General features: G+C 38.9%; 1 protein-coding gene across 3 annotated transcripts in view; it reads left to right on the top strand.

The window, feature by feature from the left end:
- KIT (v-kit Hardy-Zuckerman 4 feline sarcoma viral oncogene homolog) overlaps positions 1 to 23,864 on the top strand; it is an 80,747-nt gene that overhangs the window by 37,548 nt on the left and 19,335 nt on the right. For all 3 annotated transcript variants that reach the window (XM_004681289.2, XM_012724221.1, XM_004681288.2), the window contains exons 3-7: positions 1,869 to 2,153; positions 3,306 to 3,442; positions 7,749 to 7,917; positions 11,802 to 11,991; positions 14,761 to 14,876. In XM_004681289.2, the coding sequence (XP_004681346.1) occupies positions 1,869 to 2,153; positions 3,306 to 3,442; positions 7,749 to 7,917; positions 11,802 to 11,991; positions 14,761 to 14,876 (897 nt within the window). The remainder of the gene's footprint in view (positions 1 to 1,868; positions 2,154 to 3,305; positions 3,443 to 7,748; positions 7,918 to 11,801; positions 11,992 to 14,760; positions 14,877 to 23,864) is intronic.

Here is a 23,864-nt window from a genome sequence, read left to right as displayed (position 1 = left end):
AGAATGAATAAAGTTGATTTGTGTTCATGCTAAAGAAGCTTGCCATGCAATACTTCTTAGTCTAGCGGGTATCCTTTCTGAGGTGGGTAGCAAAATGCAGTGTGCATTGATACGCCACAGTTAGCCTCTAGGGATGGTTCCGTGATTGTAGAGCCAACCTGCACATTGTTCTTTGACATTCAAGAGTGCTCCGTAATTTCCAGGTGATAATGAAGCATCATTCTGCTTATTTAATAGGATGGGTAGACAACTGGAAAAGTAGGGAAAACTGCTGATTAGCCAAATCGGTCTCACTGAGCTCATGAATTTTCTTTATATAAGGCATGTCGTTGTCAGCAACTTAGAATACTCTTTCATTATTACTGAGTTAAAATGTTTGGATACCTCAGTAATCTATGTTACAGCAATTAAGGGAATAGAGGCATTAGAAGAGCTCAATAGACTCAAATGACTGAGAAAGAATAGATGAAAAAATAACCAATGATGACCCCAAACCTTAGTTCAGTCAGCAGGTCAGTCAGCAAATGCAAAATAAGCTTGGAAGGTTGGGAGGTATAATGCATTTGGGGAAACTTTCAAAATTGTTCTAACTAAATGAGAAGGATATTTTAATGACGTTAAATTCATTTTTGTAGGACACCTGATTTCCAGATGCAGGCGACAATTAAACAGTTTTTAATATAACCCACTGGCCCAGCCATTTATCTTTATTATCTGTACACAGTAGAGGGGGGTAGCATATTGTTTGTACTAGCTGAACTTCTGTCTTTGCTTATATGAAGTCCCAGCCCACCCGAGTCTCTCCTGGGCCATGCCTGGTATCCTGACAAAATTATACTCACAGGGATCCATGTTTGGGCAATAAAGCATTTGCCACAACATTTCTGACATTCATAAGCCTCCTTCGTCTATTTGAAGTGGTTTTGATTGCCAGACTTTATAGCTATACCTATCTTTCAAGGACTGTGGATAGAGTGACACCCACCTGTTACTGTCCTGGGTAGCCCTGCTGAGGGTTTTCCAGATTGTATTCTGAAGCTGAAAGATGCTACAGACTGGGGCCTCTGAAAAGGGGACCCACACAAGGGGCCCAGGAAAACTGTCCCTAACCTTAGTTGGGATCATCAGACTGGCTGATTCAGTGCCGATGCTGTAGAAGGAGAGTAACTATTGCAATAAAATAGTCTCAGAGTTTTAAGAAGTCCAAATCATGGCATCCATCAGACCTGGGTCTGAGTTCTGCTCCAGACTGGGTTACTCAGGAGAGTCATTTTTTTTTTTTTTTAAACTTCAGTTTCAAAATCTATAATATGTTGGTTGAGATAGTGTCCATCCCCTAAGGGGGCTTTGAGGATCAAGTGAGATAAAGTGTGTAAATAGTCCAAGCTTAAGACCTGACACCTGGAAAGTGGAATATTAACTCTGAAATGTTTATTTCTATAATTCTGCTTTGGCTTGCAAAGAGGACAGACACCAGCCTTTTGGGCCACTAGGGCTTATTGTTATGAAAGGGAACATTTTCAGTTGTTTAAAAAAATCTTTCCAGGGCCCTCTCTGGTGGCACAGTGGGTTAGGACACAGCACTGCAAGCAGGCCACAAGGCTTCAGTGCGAGTTCAATCCCTGTGCCTGGAACTGACCCACATGGCATGGCAGACCTCTCCTGTCTCCCTTGCTGCTCCCCTCAGCAGTGCACTCCATCGATCTGCCTGTTCTGCTCCGTCTCTGGTGAATCCTCTCACTGTCCCTGCACCTCAGCCCTGTACCCCACTTCTGTATGTATAAATAAATACATCTTTAAAAAAAGATATCTTTCCAGTGTCTGTGATCAGCCCGTCAAACTACTAATTTTTAATATGCTTATTATAGACCCTGACAGGCTTTTCCTCACTGAGGATAAGCCCTTGTATGGGAAAGAAGACAAGGATACCTTGGTCCGCTGTCCTCTGACAGACCCCAGTGTGAAGGACTACTCCCTCATCGGGTGCGAGGGGAAACCCCTTCCAAAAGGCCTGGCTTTTGTCACTGACCCCAAGGCTGGCATCACCATCAGAAATGTGAAACGCGAGTACCATCGGCTGTGCCTCTACTGCTCTGCTGAACGGGAGGGCAAGACAGTGCTGTCGAAGAAATTCACCCTCAAAGTGAGGGCAGGTATGGGACTTCCTTACTGTGTGCCGGGACTCAGAGAATCCCTTGGCCTCAACATTTTTCTCTTCTCACTCATCCCTCTTAGCATTGTCAATCAGGCAGCTGGTTCTCGAATAGTTTCCCCAAGTCAAAATAAAGTCAGCCACTTGTGGGCATTTGATTTCACAGCCCTCAACCCCAGGGCTCCAGCCCCGGGTGGCTGCCCATTGAGGGTGTCTGTCAAAGACTCACGTCCAGACTGGAAGGGGAAGAATCGTGAAGCCGCTGACTTCAGGAAGCCGCAAAGCGCCTTGGCACAAATGTCTTCCAAGAGACACTAAAGACAATTTGAGTTACTTCCCAAAGGGTTTCCTTGGAAGGATCAGTATACAAATTATTCAACCCTCGATTTATTACTGATAGGTGAATTGACTTGCTACTCAGCTATTTAATTTTCATACTTTCTCAGATTTTTTCCCATCTGAGGAGGAAAGTACTCACTGAATTGTTGGAAAGTACCCACTGAACTTTGTGATTAGGGGCTAATGCCAAGCCTTCTGGAAGACACCTAGATTTTACATCTTAGAGTAGTTTTATGTATCATAGGAGAGATGCCCGTTTGGTTAGAGGATATAACTAGCTGTGGGTTATGTCTTTAGGAGACCTTGCGGTTTGTATAAGGTGAAGCCACTTTACTCTGCCTGTTTCAAAGCAGCATTGTCCAAAGGGGCCCAGGGAGTGCCCCAAAGGGGTCTGGTGGAGGACTATGGGGTTTTGGTGGTGGGAGAGCTACAGTAACCACACATAAGGGGAGAAGCCTATTTGGCCAACCTAACAATTAACAGCAATGTGAAACAGTGCTACTTGATTAAAAAGGTAACAAAAAAATTACAGCCTGAAATTAATTTTAGAAAAATAGCATTGTCCAGAAGCATTATAATTGCTAAGTAAATGCTTCTGTCTTTCCCACTCAGTATTAATGAATTTACTTGATGGCTGCATGACTTAATTTCTGGTATCTTCCGCTATGCAAGTATTACAGATTGGTTAATAATCTACTTTATGATTTACTTAGAAGATGATAAAATCAACTGCACATTTGAGGAAAATGGTTAAGTTAAAATTTCATGCTATAACAGAATGAATTACTTGAAGGCTGCGTGTCTTTTTCCCCAGCCATCAGAGCTGTACCAGTTGTGTCTGTGTCCAAAGCAAGCCAGATTCTTAGGGAAGGGGAAGAATTTACGGTGATGTGCTTGATTAAAGATGTGTCTAGTTCTGTGGACTCAATGTGGATAAAGGAAAACAGTCAGGTGAGTGAATTATTGCCTTTATTTTCCCCAACATACTGCTATCTCTATGTTGAGACATTTTAAGTTTTTTCTTTAAAAAAATCTGTTAAGAGTTTTAGGAATGGCTCAGCTGGTATGTCGGATCGGGAGTGCTGACATTCATTTCCCCAATTTATAAACCCGGTGTAGTTTTATACATTCATCATTAGTAACAGAGAACTGTCATTTTGCCAAGTTACTTTGAGAAAATTGAGATTACATGTGACTATACTACTCCTTTGTTTTCTTTAAAAGATTTCAGTAGGGGGATTAAAAAGATGTGGTACATATATGCAATGGAATTTTACTCAGCGATCAAAAAAGAAAAGATAAACTCATGCCTTTTGCAGCAACATGGATGGAGCTGGAAGGGATCATGCTTAGTGAAATAAGCCAGAAAGAAAAAGAAAAATACCAGATGGTTTCACTCATAGCAGGAACATAAAGGACTGGGAGGGGTGGGGTTGGTGGGGGAGTACATAATAATGAACAGCTATATACCAGAGACATTTTATGGGGTGGAGTAGGGAATGGGATCAAAAATGGTGGGGAGAGGGAAATGCACTGGACTATGGTGATGGCACACAGGTGATTTGGTGATGGGGAGCCTATGGGGATGACAACTGAGATGGAAAAAGGCACAAAATGATGTAAAAATAAACTTAAAATAATAATAAAAAAGATTCCAGTAGGGAAATTAAAAGAAAAAATAATGGTAAATTGCATAAATAACTAATTTTTAAAGCTATTATTCATCCTATTTCAAGCTTGAATGTTTAAAATATTGAGAAAAGTTGATGATTTTTTCCCCTTCCATATTTATAAAGAATAATGGTCTTAGATATTAACCAGAAAGTTCTTCCCTTCCCCACAAAGTGGCCTGTGCATTTGAGAGATGGGGTTCTCTTTGTATGGATCTGATTTCCTCCTTGGAGGCTGGTTTCCTGAGATCAAGTTGCTAATGGTTTTCTATTTGTTTTAGTCACTATTAATAAAATAGTTATCTTTAATCTGAAACATTTAGACATGTTTAGGTTCTTATTCATTTAACAAATGCATATTGAATATCTGTTGTATGAGATATATCATGTTAGACATAGCCTAAAGTTAAATAAATTTTAAACAGTTACAGTTGAAGTTTTTTTTCTCTAAATGTAGTCATTAATTACAAGATCTTTAAAATGTCTATTTTCCCTAATATTTGCTTTGAAATTTCCATTGACTAAGTTTTCAGTAATTATTGTTTGAATAATCTTGGCCATCCGATTTAATTAGTTATCACAATTACTTGACCTCAGTACATATGTACGCATTATACTGGAACAAAGAAATTCTATATTTTTCCCCTCCTCATCTTCCTCTTCATGCCCCATATTCAACATTGGCAATTTCATGCCCATTTAAAAAATTCTTTGTAAAGCAAGTAACCATGGTGATTAGCATAATACAAAGCATTATCATGGTATTCATGTAGGCCTGTGATGGATGATACCTTGCTAAATGAAGCCTGCCATTGACTAGGAGAATGGACTATATTATAGACTTGTTCTTTTAAGCCAATGAAAACCAAAAGTTTTAATTTTCATATCACCTTATAATAACAATAGTATATATGTTGTTTTCTGACTCACTTTTCAGAACTCAGGCCTTATCAGTTGGCTTTCTATAAACCTTGATTTTAGAGGAAAGAACAGTTTCAGCTGTGTATTTGAACATCTGTATAACTCAAAAATTAGCCTTTTTGAGATGAGGAATTAAATTGCCTTAGGCAGTTTTGTTCTGAACCATTTTTCCCAGGAGCCCTGCATGCCATTCCCAATTAATCCACTGGCACTGGTAGATAAACCCTCAGTGTTGGGAACTCTTTGGGGAAATCCCGTGTGTACCTCCAAGGGTTAAGGAAAACCAAATCAGGTGCAAGCAATATGTAATGTGTGACTTGCAGATGGGGCTCATGGCTCCATGCCAAGGTTCATCTATGAATCTTTTGCTCATATCCTTTGGCTTAATGTGAACTACTTAGCACTGTTAGCACCATCAAATCATTTCAAAAATCCATAGTGTTTGATTCCAACCACTTATAATAGTTTAACTCACAATGAAATTTAAGGTAAATTTTAGAGTTTTTAAAAATTGTTTTGAAACATGAGAGTCTTGGAGTTTAGTCAACACTTGGAAATCTTGGCTTGTTTTTCTAATGCTTTTAATTATGCTCTTTGATGGTATCTTAAATTATGGTCTTTGGGTTTGGGTGTTAATATTGCATCACTGGAACCCACACTTTTCTCTCTGGTGCTGACATGTTTAGCCTCTAAAGTTCTTGTAACAACTAGAAGATAACAGATAATATAAGTCTAGAATATAATGTGTTATCTGTATCTTGTTACTCTGCCTTGTAGAGGAGAAGTCTGGGACAGGATGGACTGAGTGAGGCCAGAGAAAATGTCACTTTTTGCTGTGTCATCTTTGTAATAATGATCTTCCACAGTGAAACAGCAGATTTCTACCTATTATTAGAAGAATCGCTTAACTTCTAACCTATAACCAGAAAATCCTTTAAAGGTTTTGTTTCTTTATCCTCTCTTAGAAACAATAGCTGATATTATTGGAAACCTTGACTTTTCACAGTTGAATAATCTGCTTTTCTCTTTTATATTTTATAAAATACAAATGTTCAAATAAAATACTCAATTCTGGCAGTCAGCTTTTGTACATGCTTGCTTTAATATAAAAACATTTCAAAAATCTAATAACATAACAAAAAGTTATAATTCCACAGTTGCTTATTGCATTAGTGCAATAGACATATGTGAACCTGCTATGTAACTTAAATTTTGGAGGGGGAATATTACAAAGAATAAAAGAGTATATTTGAGTTTCATACTTCTATTTTACCCAATATAACCAAATATTACTTTTTCTTATAATTAGCACAAAATTAATGTAACTTTGCATTTTTGTTTATATTTAAATTTCCAAAATCTGAGGCATATTTTATATTTACAAAAAACTTATTTGGACCACTATTTTAAATATTTACGAGTCGCATGTCCATATAATTGCTCTGTAGCCTGCCCTTCTTTTTCATATTTGTTTCCTCTCTGTCCCATGTATATACATTACCATATCTGCTTAGCCTTAAAGTACACTCAGTTCATGTTTTTTAACTAATACACTTTTGAAATTTCACATTCATAATTTTGAATTAATCTGGCATTCTGAGTTTTCACTGCAATAAATAATCTGGGAACTTTTTTTTTTTTAATTCCTTGAGATAAATTTGCTGGTTGATCAGAGGGAATGAACATACTGCCAAGTTCATTACTTTCCAGAAGAATTGTTCTGATTTGCAACATTGTCAGAATAATCTAAGCTAATAGGTTTACCATGGCCTGGCTGTCAAACCAAGTCTTGATTTCACTTCATGTCAGTATCAGCTCCTATTTACTTTCTTTTACTGTTGTTGTTGTTTTGTAATAGGAATATAAATCCATATTTCACTTATGGAAAAATTTGGAAGATACAGAAATCTCTTTGCTACTCCCTGTAATTTTTTTCTGAAAACAACTGTAGTTTCTGTCATTTTTTTCCTCATGATGTTTTCCATACTAGAAATCTCTCCCTGTCTTATCTGCAGACATGATAGAGTGGGATGGTGATTTCACCAGGATAAACTCACAACCTTTTTTCTTTCACTCATGCTTACTCAGGCTTACCTTCTTACATGTCTCATATTTTCTGGATTCTCTTCAGTAGTAGCCAAAATTTGTATGAATTTCTAAGTTATAGACAGTGTGATTATACATTTATTCATTGAAATAATATTAATAAAATAGAACATGTTTGTGTTTTTTTCCAATCACAAATTGAATACAGAATAAAAATTATGTAACAAGAGCTATCGATATAACCTAAGTATGCTGACTCATAAAATGTCAATATTCTATATTTTTCTTCGATAATAACCGGAAGTTTAGCTTGATTAAAAGAGTGTAGCACTGCAAAGAGCTTAGAATTATGTATGCTATGGTTATTAAGAAATGAATTTTCATGTTTTTTCTCCAATCATTAATAATGACTATCTTTCAATATAATCCTGTAATATGAAGTGCTCCAGTGACAGACTTGTCATGATGTTTTATTATTCTTACTTAAGTAGTGTATAATGAATGCAAATATAAAGAAGTTAATTGCTGCTATTTTTAATTTATCTAGGAAAGAGCCTGAATATAAATTTTATGGTAATCTTTGATTTTTTTTTTTTTCTCTCCCTTTCTGAAACCAACAGACTAAAATACAGGTACTAAGTAATAGCAGGCATCAGGGTGACTTTGACTATCTGCGCCAAGAAAGGTTGACTATCAGCTCAGCAAGAGTTAACGATTCTGGAGTGTTCATGTGTTATGCCAATAATACTTTTGGATCAGCAAATGTCACAACAACCTTGGAAGTAGTAGGTAAATATCTCTATTAGAAAGTATAAATTACTGGCAGTAGTGAAAGAAGAAATTACTAGGTAGTTTCCTTTTTATGGAAATGGAATGTTGAACAGATTCTTAGAAATTTTATTATCACTAAAATGAATGAATGGGTGGAAAAAAATTATCCTTGTAGCCTCTTCCAACTAGAGCACAAAATTCTACCGATTTACTAGAAGTAAGTGGAAAGCTGTAACTAACGTTGTTCAAGCCTATCATTCCTCCTTCTACCTTCCCTCTCCTACTCATCAAACAAATAAAATGTAAATTGAGCTTTTTCAAAAATTCTAGTCCTTGCTGAATGCCTTGAATTTGAAAGTGGCCTTTGACTTTTCTCTTTGGTAAAATGCAAATGCTTAGAGAATAAAGTATTTCTCTGAATCACTTGGTGGAACACCTCAGCCTTTTGGTTTATTGTTTTACCAATTCATGGGTCTAGGTCATTTGTAGCAAGAAAGGCAGAATTGGATTTCTCTGCCCCCTCTCCCTGGCCCCACTTCACCCTACCTTCAACTTTAACGGTCAGAGCATAGACTTCCAGGGAGAGGTCCTCGGAGCGTGAACTGGAACGTGGGAGTCTGTGTCCCATCTAGTATACACAATTGGCTTAGCCTTTCTGCCCTCCCCCAAAAATCCCACCACATGTTTATTTTCCAAATATCTAGTTAAAGAGAGTAGAGTATAGTGAAGTACTAGCTGGCTTTGATTTACTGAAAATAATCTTTTTAAAGCACTTCATTTACATACTATCTGTTTGGTATTGTTTGAAGTTAGTCTGTTTTCTTGTCTTCTTAATGTAACCATGTACTTTGTGCTTGACATTGATTAAGTACTTGCAGAGTGGTAAAATTTTTCATCATGAACAATGATAAAACAATGCAATGTTTAATTTTCGTCTCTCTTTTCTCCCCCTCATATATTTATTCAGTAATTCATATGGCAACGTTAGAGGTCTGATTTATCCCACAAAAGTTCCATATAATTTTAGTGTTTCTGCCCATCTTATAATGGAAAGTATCTCGCCAGATTGAACATGGAAAAGATACTTTACTTACAATTATAGAGTCAGCCCAGAGAAAGAGTACTACTCTATCCCCAAACATGATTGTGAACCATTTATTAATTTGAATAGAAGACTATGCTTTTAAAATATTAAACTCCATAAGTGCTAATTTGCTAAGTTGATTAGGGAGCATGTTGATATATCAGCTTCAGCTCCAGAAAGCAATTAGTAAGGATGTTTTGAGCATATTGTTGTATGTAATCAGATTTTTAAAATGCATTCATCAATTTCCAAGAATATAACTCTGTAACTGGAAAGACATGAGGTGGTGAAACCTGAATCTGGTTTTGTGTTGTTTCAAGAGATGCAATGGGACAAGAACAGGAAGGAACAAAGGATTTGTGTGTAATTGGATTGGTGAAGTTGGCTTAGGGAAGGCTTAGCCTGGTTTTGAGTTGGGGTTCTGCCACTTAACTTTCAAATGCGTCTGACCTGAACTGTAACTCCCAAAGTGTGGGAAAGGAAAGGCAACAGATTTGATAGAAGTGCCTTGTGCAGTGTTTGTACTTGATTCAAAGTTAACATGTCACCGGTTTTGGGATGTAAATGTACATTAATGTTATAGCTATGTGGATGGAGATCTTTGATACTAAGAATTCTTAGACTTCATGAATTAGAAGACATCAAAATCAAATGAGCAAAATATATGGATTATAGAAAACTCAGGAGGAATTTAGATGATTATTTTACTCATGGTAACTTGAAAGAAATAATACGGTACAAATGTTGTCTGTAGGAGCTTAATATTTTGCATTGTGTGGTATCTTTAAATTTATGACCTTGAACACTTAAAATTTTATGTAGCATTCAGATGAAACATTTATTTCTTAGAGTTAACCTAAATTATGCAAAGAATGGCAAAGGGAATCATTTATAACTTAGTTATTACTGTGAAGTAGTTTCCACTTCCATTTTCCAGTTGAATGATTTTCATTCTCACCTGAAAAAAATCCTTTTTCAATTGGTACATAGGCCAGTTGGAGTCCAGATTTATTCTGAATCTATAGGAAACTAAGGGGTAGTAAATATGGTCATTGACAATCTCAATGGGACTTTAATGCATTTAGCCATTTAGTGTCCCCAAAATGTATGCTGATTTTAAATTAAAAAATTTTGAATCTTGAGAAATAAGTGAAGGAATAAAATTACAATTCTTCCACCATCCCACTAACTTGCTACAACAATTTTTAAGACTGGAATATTGTTTATATTTTGTATACAATAGGATTTTCATTATCCAGTGTTATTACGGCTTGCTGGAAGTCTCTTTTTCTCTCTGAAAATACATTCTTTAGGGTCAGCTATCGTAAGAAAAGACCAGATTTGACTTCTCAAAGACCTGCCATTGGGCAGTTGGCTAATATGACTTTCCAGGACTTGATTTGGTTCATCCATAAATTAGGAGTTTTACTTTTTAGTATTGTTATAAGATTAATTACTTCTCATAATTATTAAATAAGCTAAAATACTTGGAACAATCCTTGGCACATAGTAAGCACTGCATAAATAGCTATTAAGAATAATTTTGGCAATTATTTTATGATGTTCTTTCTTGTACTGTTATAGCTATTTCTTAAGGATGCTTTGTTTATGTAAACATTTCTGATTTCTCATTATTTCAAATTAACATACTCTCATTAAAAAAAAGCACTTCATTTGAACCTATCTACCTCACCAAGAAAAGTTCTCAAGTGGAAATTACAGGGTTAAATAGAAGAACAGATCATTTAAGAAAATCTCTATTCCTGAAAGTGTAGCACCTTATAGTATGGCATTCAATGGGCTCTTTACCATGCTTGCAAAATTGTTGCATCTACTACAAATTGGTCTGATTATTACTTTTCTATAAGATGGGTATACTTTACTTTTTAAGTCTTACTGAAGTTTGGCTAGTGTTTGTAAGTGAAATGATGCTTTATTTTGATTTAAAGTATTTTTTCCTGTATTTTCATCTCCTATTTTGCCTTTTAACTAATGTTGTTGCATAGTCACTTAAAAATATTTATGTATTCAGATTTATCTTTTATGATGCTTCTATTACTTCTAAAAGCCCAGAACACTGCCTACTCCCTCTTAGAAGTTCGATAGGAGTCAATGTGCTACTTAAAAATATAGTTTGATTATTAAAAAACTATCTTTGATTCATCTGTGATACATGATATGAGAAGAACTAAGTTTTTCTTCAAATATTTCGTGACATTTCAACATTTTAAAAAATACTTATTTTTGAGTAAAAGAACTGGAGTACAAGCTAGAAGTGTGTGGGTGGGGTAGTTGAGAGGATTTACTGCAGACACAGTGGGGAGCAGGACAGGCAGATCTATTGAAATACACTGCTGAGGGGAGCAAGGTGAGAGAGGTCTGCTGTCCCTTGTGGGTCAGCTGCCTGGCTGGGGAGCCAACTCAGGCCATCACAATGGGCCTTGGCAGTAGGAGTGCTGAGACTTAACCCCTAGACCACTAGGGAGGCCCCGACATTTTTTTATTTTGCAATAGATCCCCTACCCTTCTTGATTTATGACATCTTTTTATCACATTCACACAATTATATTAGATCTGGGTATAGACTGTTTGGTCACTACTTTTGATGGGAGAATAAGCATTTCAATTATTGGTGCTCTTATTTTATGACTGATTCTGAAAGAAGAAAATAGGATGTAAAATGGCTAGTTAAAATTCTTTCAGCTTATCACTGCCAGTTAATATTGGGGAGCAGCCAATTATCTGTGTAACCCAAACATGAGTCCTGCTTTTTGTCTGGTCGTGTGGCTAATGGATCCTTTCTGTTTGTTACGATTAGATAAAGGATTCATTAATATCTTCCCTATGATGAATACTACAATATTTGTAAATGATGGAGAAAATGTGGATCTGATTGTTGAGTATGATGCATACCCCAAACCTGAACGTCAGCAGTGGATCTATATGAACAGAACCTCCACTGATAAATGGGAAGATTACCCCAAGTCTGACAACCAGAGTAATATCAGGTAAGAAAGCAGTCTTCACTCAGGAGTGCTTATTTCCCCTCCTTCCACTTGGATGTCCACATCTTCATTTCTGTGTCCCTTAAATAAATGTGAGAGAACACTGCTTTTCAAGGATGCTTGGGGTTAGTCTTCTTCCAGTGTTTCATATTGTTCTATCTAGAGCCCACAAAACAGTGTGTGCCTGAGTTGTCTCATTTGTCAAGTAGAGGTTGGTTTGCCAGGATCTGAGGACAGTTCAGAGCAGTGACTTGAATATACTTGGTACAGTTTTTTAAAAGATTTTATTTATTTATGCACACAGAACTGGGGTACAGGCCAGAGGTGCAGGGGAGGTGAGAGGATTCACCCGAGACAGAGTGGGGAGCAGAACAGGCAGATCGACGAAGCACACTGCTGCAGGGAGCAGCGGGAGAGGTCTGCTGTGCAATGTGGATCCTTTCTGGGCTGGGATCGCACTAAAGGGGCCATGTCTTGGCTTAGCTTCGCAGTGCAGCGCTCCAACCCCCTGTGCCAGGGAGGCCCTACTGGGACACATTAAAGAATTTTTTGGAGAAAGAGGAAGGCACCTTTAATCATTTTTTAAAAAACTACAAGACTAAGAATCATTAAGTAGCTTTGGGCCAAGCAGTGAACCCATCTTCTTTCACGTCAGCTCTCTCATCTGATCCTCAGTACTTTTGTGGTAAAACAGTCACAATAGTAACCCTTTATGTAAGTGCATGCAGCTTTTTCTGCCCTGCAAAAAGTACCTGAAACATGTCAACTAAATAATTTTAGTTCTCACAAAATTATTTGAGTAGATAATCTTATTTCTCTCATATATCTGTAGAAAAGGAAACAGACACATATGGAATATATAGTTTTACCAAGATCAGATAGCTAATAAGAACAGGCACCTATATACAGTTTGTATATTTCTCCATTCAGAAGCTATTAGTGGTTATAAGAGTGTGGTGGGAGATGGTGGGCTCCATGGCTCAGGTCTAAGGGTTCAGGGTAGATTTGGAGGGTGTCCAGGTGATAGAGGGTAGGGGAGAGAGAAGCTCTGAAGATGCCCCTTAGGAGTCAGGCCCCAAGGGACTGTGTTCAACTTGGGGTTTGTAGAATTTGAGGTTGACTAGGGGATCTTCAGTGGAGATGTTGAGGTGGGAGGCCTCCTATGTTGGGGTCCATAGAAGTGTTCTGAGGCAAGGGCTTCTTTAAGGGTGAAGAGAGCTGCAGAGAGAGCATTAGATGAGGAAGAGAAAGAAAAGGGAGGACATAGGTAAGGAGAGGCTGAGCCCAGGTGGTCCTGGGATGCCTGGAGCTCTGGGCCCTCTCTGCGGCCAGCCCCTCACTGACCTCAGACCAGGCAGTGCAGTCAACTTCCCTAGTGGTCTAAACACTCAAGGGCAAGACTTGGGAATAGGTTGCAGGTGTGAGTCATTCTAGCTGCACCCAAGAGGTGTGGGGGATGGGTGGGCATGACATAGTTCTTGTTTTAGGAGCTGAGGCCAAGAAGTCTGGGCTAGAGTTGATAATTTGAAAGTAGCAGGCAAACAGCAAGTAGTCATCATGACAGCAGGTTGCCCAGGGAGTGGCTCAGCTGCTGCGCTTGTGGCTAGTTCTGTGGGCCAAGAGCTACCCAGGGACTCCGCCCACACCGGAGCCCATGTTAGTAACTCCCTTGATGGTGGAACATGCCGACCAGAGTGGGGTGTTGTGTCCGGGGCTGGGTCCTGGCTTGTGCCCTGCGCTGCTAGGATAGTCTGACCACCTGTGACCTTAAAATGGAAAAAGCAGCCTGGGAAATGAGTGAATGAACATGAACTTGCTTAATTTTAGACATGTTTGGGGTTTCTATTTAGAAGCCTGGTGATATTTTTAGGCCCCAAAATTTGCCGTAGGTACTAGACTCTTATTTCTATCAGTTAGCCTTTGGTGAAATCCGTTTCATGATCAATCATTTCACTAAAAGCCAGTTTTGAAGAACCTCTTGGATGACATTCAGGGAGGACCTAGCACTGAACTGCAGAGGACATGAGGGGGAAGTTTCAGGGGCAGGAGGAAAGCCAGAGATTGGTGTGGTGAGAAGGAAGCAAGGGCAACAATATCGACCTTGTTGCCAGGGCCCTCAAGTGTCTGCATGGAGATAGCCTGCCAGTCTCGGCCTTGCCAGCCAGTTACATTAAAGCAAAGCAGGGAAGGTGATTCCGGGCTTAGAGAGTGGGAACATGAGCAGAGGACTATGGGCAGAGGAGATGGAGCCGCCCTGGCCAAGAGGTTGCCTTTGTGCTTGAAAAGCATTCTCCGGGCCCTCCCTGGTGGCGCAACGGGTTTGAGCACAGCTGTTTCCATGTGAGTTCGATCCCTGGCCCTGGAGATAACCCACATGGCACAGCAGACCTCTCGCCCGCTGCTCCCCTCAGCAGTGTACTCCATCAGTCTGCCTGTTCTGCTCCCTACTCTGTCTCTGGTGAATCCTCTTACCATACCCTAGCCCTCTGGACTGTACCTCAGTTCTGTGTGCATAAATAAATCAATCTTTAAAAAAAGAGAAAGAAAAAAAGAAGGCATTCTCCTCTCACATTCTCACACAATAGACATTTGTCCCCAATTAAATATGTGTGTGCTCGGTAATGTGGCTCTCATTAATACTAAATTGACTCATCTTTTTCCCCAAACAGGTGGGTATTTCCAGATATAGAAGCTGTGAACGGGACTCTACTCTGAAGCAGACTGTCTGTGGGTAATTTATTTATTTATTTTTTGGTCCTTTTTTTTTTGTAGATATGTCAGTGAACTTCACCTAACTAGATTAAAGGGTAACGAAGGAGGCACTTACACATTTCTAGCGTCCAATTCCGATGTCAATTCTTCCGTGACATTTAATGTTTACGTGAACAGTGAGTAAAAAAAATAGCTCTTTATCTCTTTATTTTTTTATTATTTTAAGTTGTGGCTTGTGCTTGTAACAGCTGCAGAACAGAGCTCATTGTGTGCTATGTAAATAATGTCTCATGATAATTTTGACCTTAACAAAGACCCTGTGGTTTGGTGGTTGGAAGAACATATAAGAAAGCCAATTCCATGACCTACATTTCACTGACCACATGACTTTGTAGACATGGCTCAAATTCTGGGTGCTGCCTTTGAAGTAAACAGGAGCTCTTGAAGTTCAAAAAACAGTTGTTTGAGGGAAAGTGTAGTATTATTGATTGTTGAAATGCGAACCCAGAGGTTGAATAGGAGCTGGATTTGGGTGAGAAGAGATGCTATCAATCCCTCACATGATTTCATCACACAATGCCTTCTCTTCGGGGTTGTGATATTTGTGGTTAGATTGTTTCCCCAGGAAGATGAAAGTGATATTCGCTCAATAAGTCCATACTGGGTACTTGGGCACCATGTGGGAGCATGTGGTTTCGGGTGGAGAGATGACTGTGGACTCAGGAACCCAACACACTCAGTCCCTTCTCACTGTGGTCTTCACCCTGCAACATGTTAGAGAAACCATCTGCATGGAGATTGAAGCCAAGGGTAGGCGCTCACCAACTAGAACTTGTGCCAAGTACAGAGCTTCCTCCTGCCTTTATTTGGGGCTTACCTGCATCTCCAAGGCTGAGCCACCCCAGCCAGAGGCCTGGGGGCCAGCCAGAGAATGCCAAAGGGAGTGATGCCCAAAATGGCCCACAACATTAGGCGTCCCGGCTCTGTGAAGGAGAAGGAGGCAGCCTGGAACAGAGAGCAGCTTACTGTGCTGACACAGAGCAGGTGTGGCCTCAGGAGGGCTGAGAGCAAAGAGAGTGCCAGGTCCTTCCGCTCCAGGGGCTTACCTGCTGTAGGAGTGCTTCTCCGCCTTTATCTCATCCACCCTGCAGCTCAGCAGTTTGGCTAGTGAGGCTCATTTACAAATGAAGGCAAGAAACAGCTAGTAGGTTTTTGATTGCTCATCTGGAGTCTTGCCTATACCCAGATTTGCAAAATTGTGTTTCCTGAGAAAGGTGTGAATGTGTTTGGATAAAGAGCATGTCTATGCAGTTAAATGCTTTTCTCAACTCCAGGCCTTCTAAGGATCCTGATATGCTAATGGGTACCTTGCACCCCAGGAGGGTGCTGTGGGGTGAAGTTTGTGTCCCGAATATTGTGTGACCACAGGATGCTTCTTTCCCTATGGAATCATGTTAATTAATATCTCAATTCCTATGAACAGTTTTGATTATTTGGTATCTCATCGGCTTGCAATTGAAATAGCTCTAGATTAATTCAAATGTTAATCAGAGGAGCTTAGTGTATTGCACATGGGTAAAATTACCTGCTTCTGAAAAATCTTAATATTCTAATAATTTAAGAGATGACTGCAGCTACATCAGTATCTATGCAGACTTACCAGGCACATCATCCATACAGAACTTTGTTTTGGATGCTCTGGGGCAGCACTTCTCAAAGTATCTATGATACAGGATCGTCTCTCTCTGTGTCTTTACATATAAATGCACACACACTCCTGGACAGATGGCGGGCATGTCCTCTCTGCCCTCTTAGGTTAAGCTCCCCAGGAAGTCTTCTCATTGATGTCACTATGCTACTAACACTAAACAGACTAACTGCACTTATTTCGCTTTTACCTAACATGTTGGGTGATTTGATCACTAAATGAGAAAGGGAGCATTTTTCTGTGAAAGTTTAAAACCCTGTCTCTGTGGAATCTGTCCCAGTTGCTCTTCAGACATAGAGTAAGCTAATTTCATTGTTGATTTTATTTTTTAATTAAATAATTTTAATTAAATAAATAAATCTCATTATGGGATAAGATGCTTTTATGTTAAACTTTAACATCAAGGACCCTCCCTGGTGGTGCAACTGGTAAGGAAGCAGCCCTGCAAGCTAGCCGCAGCCACTTCAGTGTGAGTTCAATCCCCAGCCCCAGAGGTGACCCAAATGGCGCGGCAGACCTCTCCTGACCGGCCCGCTGCTCCCCTCAGCAGTGTACTTCAACGATCTGCCTGTTCTGCTCCCCACTCTGTCTCTGGTGAATCCTCTCACCACCCCTGTACCACTGGCTTGTATCCCAGTTCTGCATGCATAAATTTTTTTTTTAATTTTAACATCAAAAGCTACAAATAAACTTAAAATCTAAACTGGGAGCAGTTGTGTCCATTTTGACATACCATTTTAGCTGAGCCAAATAGATATCTAGAGCTGCAGTGTGGTTTATTCTGTAAATAAGCTTAGCGCCCCAAGGATGAAAAGATTTGTGCACTGCAAAAAATTAGAATGAATAAAAAATCAGAATAATAAATGAGTAATATTAATGCAGAAATTCAGGCTACTTTTACTTAGTGACATGATGCATAATTGCTTAATAGATTCAGTGGCGAGAAATGTTCATGAAAATCCTTGATTTTTTTTGATGGTTAAATGTTTGATGGTTGAAAAAGTATTTTGAAAATTCCACATGTAGATTTGAGTATGTTGAGGGAGAAGTGAGACAAGGAGGGAGGGGAGAGAGGATCCAATTAGTTATGTAGTATGCTTTTAGAAAATCATGTTCTGTCAGTTTTTGTTAATAGAAAAATGTATAACATATTAAGCTTGAATATTTTAATACTATTTCTATAACTCTCCACCTATGTCATTATTTAACTGGGTCTATTCAGTTGTGTCAGTCATATTAAAAGTGATTTATAATGGCCAAGACCTATCACATGTCTGACACTTATTAATAGAATGGCTAATATAAACTGTTCTTACTAATTAAGGAAAACAAAAAAATTAGTGTTTCTTTGCATTGAACTTGCATTGTTATACGTATTCTTGAATTGCTGATCAAAGAGGTTTTGCTTACCAAAACCACCTTGATTGTTCTAAAAAGAATATTGATATTCTTTGATGAAAATGACTATTTGTGTGTTTAAAAACAATGAAACATCCCATTTAATAGACTCCATTTTTCTAAAATTTTTGGAGATAATTAGGAAATTTGTTATCACCCAAGTGCTATCTATACTATAGCATGTGATACTTTTTTTTTTTTTTTAAGATTTATTTACTTCTGTATATAAGAACTGGGGTATAGGCCAGAGTAGAGGGTGAGAGGATTCACCAGAGACAGAGTGGGAACAGAACAGACAAATTGACTGAAATACACTGCTGAGGGGAGCAGCGGGTGAGACAGAAGAGGTCAGCTGGGCCATGTGGGTCACCTCCCTGGCTGAGAATCAAACACATGTTATAGTGGCTGCAGATAGCTTCATTGTGCTGTGCTTTTACCCCTTGTGCCACCAGGGAGGACCCAGCATGTAATACTTCTTAAGAAACTTTGCTCTCTTTAGTTACAATAAATATCTCACAGTTAAGATTTTTACCAGATTCAAAAGAAATAAAAAGCTAAACATGAATTTAACTGTAATATTCCACTTGGCTCTTTTCTCTTTCCATCCAGTGTTTCTTGAATTAATTTTGAAACTCTAGGGAACTTAAATGTTAATCAGTAATGTAAATATTTTGTAAGTTTATCTTGGCTTATAAGTTCAAATATCCCATGGGAATTCTGAAATAATTTGCATAATTGTGGAAAGAAATTATGATTGAGATGATAAATCAGTTTTTCAAATTCCTGGATTGATTTTTAGAAGACACAGTACTCTTCCTCCCCTTTTGCCCCCCAGCTTTATTGATGCATAACTATAACAGGGGGGCCCCCAGGAAAAGGGGCAATTCCAAGTTCCCTGCCCCACCCAGAAGGAGGGTGGAGCTGAGCAGGGAAAAGAAGAATCTGGAGAGGAGACTGGAGGATGGAAGCAGGATAACCAGCCGGAAGGTTACCTGAGGGAGGCACAGGAAGCAGAGAGACATGTGATGAAGCTGCTCTTGTTTCTTGGGCCTGGACTGGTTGAAACAGATGTGGGTGAGGGACCCATGCAGAGGTTAACGATGACAGCGCTTCTTTTGATTTCATAACACATTTTATGATATTTAACATGTACTACATGATCATTGACATATGCATCCATTATGAAAGGATTCCCCCAATGAATTAGTGTGAACATATCCATCATATCACCTTCTCCCCCTCTTATTTTGTGACATTTAAGTTCCACTCAGCAAATTTCAATTATAGCTACATTATTTTCAACTATACTCACCTTGTATATATGAGATCTTTAAATTTTATTCATCTTACTCACTGAAAGCTCATATTTTTTAAACATTTATTTCTGCCCCTCATCCCTTCTGTTTCTTTGAATTTGATGTTTTTTATAAGTTTTAACATGTAATAGCATGCACTATTTGTCTTCTATCAGCTGTTATTTCAGTCAGCATAATACTCTCAATTTTCATTCATATTGTTGCAAATGACAGTTTCCTTCTTTTTGAAGGATAAATAGTATTCCTGTGGTATGTGTGTGTGCGTGCATGTGTGTGTGTGTGTACACAACATATTGTTTTGATCCTCTCATTCATGGACGACATTTAGGTTGCGTGTTATTGCAATGAACATGGAAGTATAGATATCGCCTCAAGATACTGTTTTCATAGACAAATGTAAAATGAAACAAAATAAACCCTTGATCTGACTGCACAGCTGATACTACCAGCAGGGAGGGTGGAGCATAGCAAGGAAGGGGGGTCAGTGAGCTATAGTGGAGTGTTATTGGGGATTTGGTCTTGATCATGCTGTGAGAAATATTTGTAGAGGTGTACACCTATGCCCTAAAACACAGTGTTATGAACCAAGGTTACCTCAATAAACATAATTTTTAAAAAGATATGGTTTCCTTCCCTTTGGATCTGCACCCAGACTTGGAAGTGCTGGATCATATGGTAGCGCTATTTTTAATTTCTCGAACAGAAGCTCCATACTGTTTGCCATAGGGTGCACCAGTCTCTGTTCCCACCAGCAGTGCAGGGGTTCCCTTTTCTCCACAACCTCACCAGAAGTGCTTACATTTTGTCTTTTGACAAAGACATCCTAATAGGTGTGGACCGCTCATTGTGATTTTGTTTTACTAATAGCCTTTCAATGACCCTCCAAGGTGTTATCTGATAGCATTTCCAGATTAGCGTTATGAATTTAAAATTTGTGGTAAATGATACTGAAGGCCATAAGTAGATGTCTCTCACATCCTAAAGGTGACAATCAATGACAAATCTTCAGGCGAGTGAAGGGAGGGTGGCACTCAGGTGGCGCTAACAGAAGGCAGGCAGAGCAAGGAGTGCAGAACCCGAGGGCTCCCCTCCATTACTGGGCTTCCAGGGAACCAACGCAGCAGTGTTAAACTAGACAGGCTCTGCAAATGCTTGCTGAACCTCACCAAATTAATTCTCCAAAGTTACCAATTTCACTCCGTTTGTGGTAGTGTGTTAACAGGGGTTGAAACAATTTAAGGAAGTGCAAAATAATGTATTCTTTCTAAATCACTGCATCATATAATTAACATCCTGTCTGGTGTGGGCAATTATTTATAGATCAGACAGTAGATCAAAATCAGTCAAAGTAATAAATCGCCTAGAATGAAGCCTGTGGATGAGACTGTCTCCTTCTGATCACATTGGCAAAATCTGCACTGCCTTATGTGTCTTGGTCACAGTTAAATTCAGTTACAGATAGATCCCTAAACACTCCTTCTAGGGAGAGGCCTCTGTGAGTGCAGTACCCTGTCAGGAGATCACAAGGCCAGCCCCTGCCTTGCCAAAGGTGAGGGTAGACTGGCAGGATGGCACAGAGATGGATGGCTTTGGAAGGTCAGCCGGCCATCTGGAGCCCCTACCCAGCGGGAGGTCTCAAGGCATTTTCCCAGGGTAAAGTAATACCAGTGGGCTACCTACAAGGACGGCTGCTTTTGGGCCTTTATGTCTGTGCTTTTCAAGACCCTCATGAAGCAAGAAAATGAAGTTGTAAGAAGTTTGCCTTTTTTGAAATGAAAGTAGAAATGTTTTCCTGCTTCAAAAGAGGATAGGCCCTTTTAAATATTTGGGTGTCCAAACCATAGGTAGGTTGGAAGCTAGAAGTTTTAAGACTTAGCTGCTAGCATTCTTATCTACTGGGTTTTGCGGAAGAGCCTTGACTTTAAAGTGTGAGCGTTTTGACTTATTTACTTGCTTTTGCAAGTTTGCTGTATGGCTGCCATAGTCACTGAAACCTAATAACTTGATTTTGCAAATAATCATATGTGTTTTTTAAATTATAACAATTTTTTTTCTTGTAAAATTATTACAGATAGGCTAGGAAAACTAGAAACTAAATAGGAAATTAAAAAATCAAGCTAGTTTTAATTATATCTTTTAAAATTAGTGAAAATTCTATAGTTTGTTGTTCCAAATAAACCCCTTACTGTATATTTTTGGGGCCATTTTTAAGGCTTTTTGAAACGAAAGTAAGGCTCTGTTGCTTTGTAAACTTGTGTCTTGTTGCTGAACAACAAGTACATTGTGAGCTTCTTTCCATGTCATAAAATGTTCTACAACATCATTTTGGTGTCTCACCTTGGAGGCTGTTCTTTAACACATTCCGTACGATGTTGAAAAGTGAGAGAGTACCAGGTGGGACTCTGAAGGGATGTGCCTGGGCTTTCAAAGAAACTCATCAAATAATTGCTTCAAGTTTGTAATTATCTTGTTTAATCTCAAGTGAGGGGCCTTGCCTGCATGCCTGGAAGTCAGTAAGGGGATCACTATTATCTTTCACACTGCTGCATCTCAAACATCTGTCTCTTCACCACATGGGCTTTCAGGACTGTTCTAGAAGAAGAATTATTTTCAAATCATCTTAGTATGGTGCTTAATCCACATAAAAATAGCTGCTGTTCTTTTTACATTGGCCTTTTTATAGGTAACATCTTTTCATTTGTGATATCTGACAGTGTGTGAACTTTTATTTTCTTTTCCTGAACTTGGAATGAGTTTTTGTTCTTAAGTTGCTGGGGAGTGATGAGTGTTGTTTTTGATGTGACACTTTAATATCTCCTTCTCCTTAGGAAGAGGATCTCTGTGGATCCAGACCTTGTTATAGACTTTTCTTTTTAAACTTTATATGTCAAAAGTAATTTATGTTTAATTGGAAGTCACTTTTCTAATAGGAAGCCATTCTAAAATTTGTTCCCCTAAACTCAAAGTTTTATGAGGTTGGAAGAAAATGAGGCTATCATGACCATCTATTTTTAAGGTTGAATTTGATTCTCTTTTAGTGTGAACAAAAAAAAACAAAAACGTAGAACTAAACAGTCTGTTCCCATCCTCCCCACACCTCCAGGGTTCCCATCATTTTTCCTCCTGCCCCTTCAGGAGGTTGGACTGGTGGCTGGAGGTTAAGTTGGGGATTCAGCTTGAATGCTGAACGTACCCCAGAACGAAGTGACCTCTGACTTGTTAGATCCTTGGTTCTTTCTCTTGATATGATCTGACCATTTTGTCATGTTCTTGATAGAAAAGCAGGAGAAACAGGTTTAATTTTGTATGTAACATGTACACTTCTGCTAGAATTGACTCTCAACAGGGAACATAACTTTTCTAAAAACAGTACAAATCATCGCTTTTATATGAGTAGAACTTCTACTCTGTGGAAATTTCCTTTCCAGTTGAGCCACCTGTGTTTTTACATCAAATTAACCCCCTTCATTTACAGATGTATACAGGGTCATCTGTAATTTAGTGGAAATTTAAATTAATCCAAGAATAGGTACATAATTTTTCTCTGGGCGTTGTGTCAATAACCCTTCTCCTCCACTTGTGAATTATGTGACAGAATGAATTCACTCTTTTTACAGAGTAGAAAAATAGCATTTCCTCCCATCCTTCTTCCTGGGCAGCCAGCAGAGCTGCCTGGGGGAGGGTGAGCCCAGCCTTCCTCTCCTCCCTCCCCTCTACATGTCCTATTGCCAAACTCCCCTCTTCCCCTACTGAATCCCCCTCCCCCCAGTCGGGTTTATGCAGCCCGTGTGCTCAACTAAGCCCAGGGATTTGGAGGAGGGAGGCTCTCTCCAAACAGTTTCATCAGTGCTTTAAACTTAATCTCAGGGTTGGGTGATCTTTTTCATGGCTGTTTAGAATAAAAATTGCCAAGCTAAATTTCAGTGTCCATTACTAAAGTTTTCACAGAATAGACATTTATTTACACATCCGTGGCTATGTTTATGGTCTAATGGCAGAACTGAGTATTTGCAAGAGACCTGATGTCTCATAAAGCCGAAAATATTTACGATCTAGCTCTTTGCAGTAAACAGTGGCTTACCCTTAGTTTAGAACGTTACTTCACTTGATGGAGAATTTTCTTTTCCTATCATAGACACCCTGTTAAAGATAATCTGGGTGTAGGAGACTGTAGTTGGAGTTGGGTTTCATTTGTTAAACAAACTTATATCCAGCTGCCTGCTCAGTTTCTATCTTTAAGAATGCAAATATATTTTCCAAGTATATTCTGGTAATATTCTTTTTATAAGTAAGAGTTAACTGGAGTTGTTTTTATGCTCCTGTTTGCACTGATTGAAATTCCTTTATCATTAGGATATTATAGTGGGAATGTACATTTACCGGCCCAAACCCAGTTTGGTGACAAACTGCTGCGAAGCCACCCTGTCTCGCCATTAAACAGCAGCAGAAAAACAATCATAAAAATGAACTCATTCTTATGCTCCCTCTTCATTTCATCTTTCACTGTGTGAAGACTTAAGTCTGCATTCTTTGCTGACTGTAGGTGTGGGTAAGTGTGCAGTGGAAGAGTGGCTGGGCGAGCAGAGCTGTGCTCGAAGACGTTACCCCATGAGTTACTTGTGTATCTGCTCACACCCCCACCCCAGCTCTTGTTATTTGCACTGTGTTCTTAAAAATTCATTTTGTTCTTGTCTCCCATATGGATCTGAAGGTGGTGAAAGGAATATATATATATATATATA

This window comes from Condylura cristata, unplaced genomic scaffold (assembly GCF_000260355.1).
Source record: "Condylura cristata isolate star-nosed mole 26May11 unplaced genomic scaffold, ConCri1.0 scaffold00012, whole genome shotgun sequence".
Classification (NCBI taxonomy): domain Eukaryota; kingdom Metazoa; phylum Chordata; class Mammalia; order Eulipotyphla; family Talpidae; genus Condylura; species Condylura cristata.
Note: the sequence above shows the minus strand (reverse complement) of the source record. Positions and strands in the feature narration are given on the sequence as shown.